The following is a 4,381-nucleotide window of genomic DNA, read 5'->3' as shown; positions in this document are numbered from 1 at the left end:
TGTGCAGAAGTCTCGGTATGATGTTGATAGAACTGCAAAAGTCTAGTCGTCTGAGACTAATTGGCCATCTGCCTGGTCAGTGCATGTCAATATATTTTCGACAAAATTTTCCATGGCTGAGGATTGATGGCTGAAAGTCTGAAGTCTTGGTCCAAGTAAACTGACCATGTGTGCCAAGTTGGACTTGTATTCCTTGTGCGTCCCTGGCTATAATTAGTACGCGAAGCTACTGAAAGAATGTTAAAACCCTCACCATTCTTCTCTCAAGGTCTATCGATTACAGCCCAACAGTAGTTTATGTGCGCACAGACAGCAGAGAAAAAAGCTTATTATATTAGCAAATATGGGTAGTTGCTTCCCATGGGGATCAGTGTCTTTGATACTGTTTCTGTTGTTACAGTCCATGCTTCACTTGTCCTCTGCAGGTTGCTTCGTGGAGGAGAGAGCTGCTCTACTGGACATCCAGTCTTCTCTGATAAGAGCTCGCTCGCTGGTTGCGCTTGATTCATGGGCGGATGATGGTGATGATTGCTGCTCATGGGAGCGTGTGAAATGCAACAATAGCACACATCGTGTGTCTCATCTCAACCTTTCCTCTGTATATGTCACGACAGAAGCAGAGGGCGATCCTTATTTTGGGAGAACAGACGGTGGTCCTTTTTTTCAGAGAACAGAACGTGATCCTTGGTATTTTAACGGAACAGTGTTATCTGCATTCCATGAGCTTGAGTACCTCGACCTATCATACAACCATCCCTGTTTGCTAAGCTTGGAGGGTACGTATTTGCTCGAAATTCTCTTAAATACGTGTGTTGTAGCTTCTTATTCTCATAGTGCTACAAACAAAAATACTTGCAGGGTTGGTTGGACTATCCAAGCTTCGATATCTCGACCTCAGTGACACTACACGGGGAGGGGGGTTCCCAGAATTTATCGAACATGTTGCTTTGCTGGAAGTCTTAGCTCTCAACTATAACAAAATGAACAGAATTCCTCCAGCCGCAGGTAATACAAAATTTTACTGCTTGAAGTAGGAGTACCACTATATATAGAGATTGTCATTCCATATCCCTAATCATCACATATTCCTACACACTTTGCAGTTGTTAAAAATCTTAGGAACTTGCGACAATTGAATATGTCTTGGAATAGCTTCGACGGAAACCTCCCAGAATCGCTGTTTTCCCTTCCTCGCCTAAAGATCCTAGATCTATCAGGAAATAACTTCGGTGGGCATATTCCAATTAGTTCATCCTCGGGACCAATTGCACTTGAAGTGTTAGATCTCAGCATTAATTTCCTCAGTGGAACTCTCCCGGTTACAGGTAAGAAACAAGAAGTTCTTACCTATATTTGAAAAGGACTTCATGTTTATACTTAAGTTTGTGCCACCTGTAATCCTTATACTGCATGCATGCATTGCAGCCTTTAAAAACATCAGGAACTTGAATTTGCGTGACAACCAATTCAGCGGATCTCTTCCTTTGTCATTATTCGCACTTCCTCATCTGAAGTTCATAGATCTGTCCTTCAACAATTTTGAAGGACGTTTTCCTATTAATTTGACTTCAGAACCAGTTCCACTTGAAGTCTTAAAGCTTGACTCTAATTACATGAGTGGAGCTCTTCCGAGTGAACGAGGTAACCTTGCCACTTATATCACCAAAAGTAATATAAGCATTTCTAAGAGTACTCTTGCCACTTACATGAGCATTTCCCACTTATATCACTAAAAGTAATCTTGCCATGATTTCTAATAGTCACATGGTTTTTCCTATGTTTGCAGCATTTCAAAATCTCCAGAACCTACGAGAGTTGTCTTTGAGTTTCAACCAATTCAGCGGAAACATTCCAACATTCTTGTTTTTGCTTCCACATATTGAACGGTTGGATCTCTCATCAAACTTATTCAGAGGACCAATTCCGATAAATCCGTCTTCGAATCTTTCGTTGTCACTGAAGAGTCTTCGGTTCTACCAAAACAATTTGACTGGTAGGATTTCTTTCATTTGGCTTGGAAACCTCAGAAAACTAGAAGAGATAGACCTTTCAGGCAACGCTAACCTAGCTGTTGACGTTAATATTCCTGGATGGACACCACCATTCCAATTGAAACAGTTAGCGCTTTCTGGTTGTGACCTTGATAAGAACATTATTGCGGAACCACATTTTTTACGCACACAGCGTCGTTTAGAGGTGCTTCATTTGTCCGACAATAACTTGTCAGGCAGCATGCCAAATTGGTTGTTCACAGAGGAAGCAACACTACATGAACTACATCTGGGAAATAACTCGCTAACTGGATCAATAGACCCAATATGGCATACACAACCGTTTCTGCAGAGTATCGACATACACATGAACCATGTCACAGGACAGCTGCCGGCCAACATCAGCTCACTATTTCCAAGATTGCTTGTTCTCGATATTTCTAATAACAACATTGTTGGGCACATACCAACGTCATTGTGCGAGATCGACTTCATGGAAATTTTAGACCTATCAAACAACAAGCTTTCTGGGGAAGTTCCAGCTTGTGTGTTCACTAATTATTCCTTGCTAATGACGTTGAAGCTCTCAAACAACAAGCTTGGTGGTCAGGTTTTTGGTGGGTTAAACAGTCTGTCCAACAATATAAAGGAATTGTACCTGGATAACAACAAATTCGACGGTACAATACCTCATAATCTGTCAGGAGGATGTCTAAAGTTCATGAATTTGCATGATAACGAGCTCTCTGGCAAACTTGATACTTCATTTTGGAAACTGCCTTCTTTGGTAATTCTGAATCTTTCTGGCAACCGCATGACCGGCAAAATTGATCCACATATTTGTGGCTTCACTCAAATTGGATTTCTAGATCTATCGAGAAATAAGCTTACAGGGTCTGTACCAAACTGTAGCTTCGTAGCACTGAATTTTCTTAATCTGTCTGGGAACTCCTTAACTGGTGATATCTCTTTCAACGCACCGAGCCTGATTGCTTTGGATATCAGAAACAATCAGTTCACAGGCAACCTACACTGGGTACGATATCTTGATAACATTAGGATACTTTCCTTGCGAAGAAATAAATTTGAAGGGCAGATTACTCCAAACCTGTGCAAACTCTTGTACTTGAGAGTAATTGATTTGTCATATAACAAGCTTTCAGGGTCGTTACCAGCATGCATTGGTAATATCTCTTCCAATGGTGACACATATGATCAAATGTTTGACTCTGCCAATTGGACAAAGGACCCCTACAATTCTTTCCATGGCTTCGAATTCACCTTCTCTACCAAAGGGAATCCCTACACATACGGTCGCGGTTTCTTAGTTTCAATGTCTGGCATCGACCTATCTGCAAACATGTTGGGCGGAGAAATTCCCTGGGAGCTAGGGAATCTGAGGCATATCAAATCCCTTAATCTGTCCAACAATTTCTTCGTTGGCTCTATCCCGACTACCTTTGGCGGCATGGAGGAGATAGAAAGCTTGGACCTCTCCCACAATAAGTTGAGTGGACCAATACCTTTGCAGTTAACCCAGTTATCTTCTTTGGGTGTGTTCTCTGTGGCATACAACAACTTGTCAGGATGCATACCAAACTCTGGTCAGCTTGGCTCATTCGGCATGGACAGCTACCTAGCTAACACCAACCTTCACCAGATTACACAGGGAAACATGTGTGTTGCGCCCGATCCTGTGGCACATGAAGATGTGGGAGAGACGCCTATTGACCCAGCCCTGTATGCTGTGATGGCTGCTTCATTCGTATTGGGATTTTGGGCCATTGTTGCTTTCTCATTTTGCCATCCGTACGGGAGGTCTGTAATTCTCAAGCTGTACTCTGTCCCAAGGAAAAATTGCTAGTCGTGTATCATGTATGTACTTTATGTGCAAGTATACATCCTGGAACCTCATAAAATTTCATTCTAGTTATGTAATATAAGCAATGGATTTTGTGTGGTTATATATTGTATGCATAATTTCCAAATTCTGTATTTTCCAGATATCTGTAAAACCCTATTGTAATTTTTCTTATGCAGTTTGTATCAGAGTGTACTTGATTAGTACAGACTAGCAGTGAGAAAATTAGCAGTAAAGAGCGTCCTTGCACTTCTCACATGAAGTCAGAACTATCTGCTAACACGCAGGCTCTTTACATATACAGCAAATGCTGGAGCCTGGAGGCTCATCCTAAAGTTTTTTATCTGCAGGTAATTATATAAGGTGGTATAGCTTTTACAAGAAACAGTAATACGAAGTTTAATTGTACCTTGTGCTGAAACCCCTTCTGTGAAGTACTACTCCCTCCCATCCATAATATGTGTTGTGGTTTTGGGTTCAAACTGATCCTGATGAACAGGTGCTTACAGTTGTTATTATTGTTTCTTGT

General features: G+C 41.4%; 1 protein-coding gene across 1 annotated transcript; it reads left to right on the top strand.

The window, feature by feature from the left end:
• The first annotated feature begins 221 nt into the window (after window positions 1–221).
• LOC123042437 (receptor-like protein 14) lies at window positions 222–3,986 on the top strand. Its single transcript, XM_044464887.1, has 5 exons — window positions 222–776; window positions 859–1,005; window positions 1,104–1,325; window positions 1,426–1,641; window positions 1,787–3,986. The coding sequence occupies exons 1-5, from the start codon at window positions 344–346 to the stop codon at window positions 3,853–3,855; spliced, it is 3,087 nt and encodes a 1,028-aa protein (XP_044320822.1). The 5' UTR covers window positions 222–343; the 3' UTR covers window positions 3,856–3,986.
• The last annotated feature ends 395 nt before the right edge of the window (window positions 3,987–4,381 follow it).

Source organism: Triticum aestivum, chromosome 2B (genome assembly GCF_018294505.1).
Source record: "Triticum aestivum cultivar Chinese Spring chromosome 2B, IWGSC CS RefSeq v2.1, whole genome shotgun sequence".
NCBI classification, from domain to species: Eukaryota; Viridiplantae; Streptophyta; class Magnoliopsida; order Poales; family Poaceae; genus Triticum; species Triticum aestivum.
This window is presented reverse-complemented; position numbering and strand designations above follow the sequence as displayed.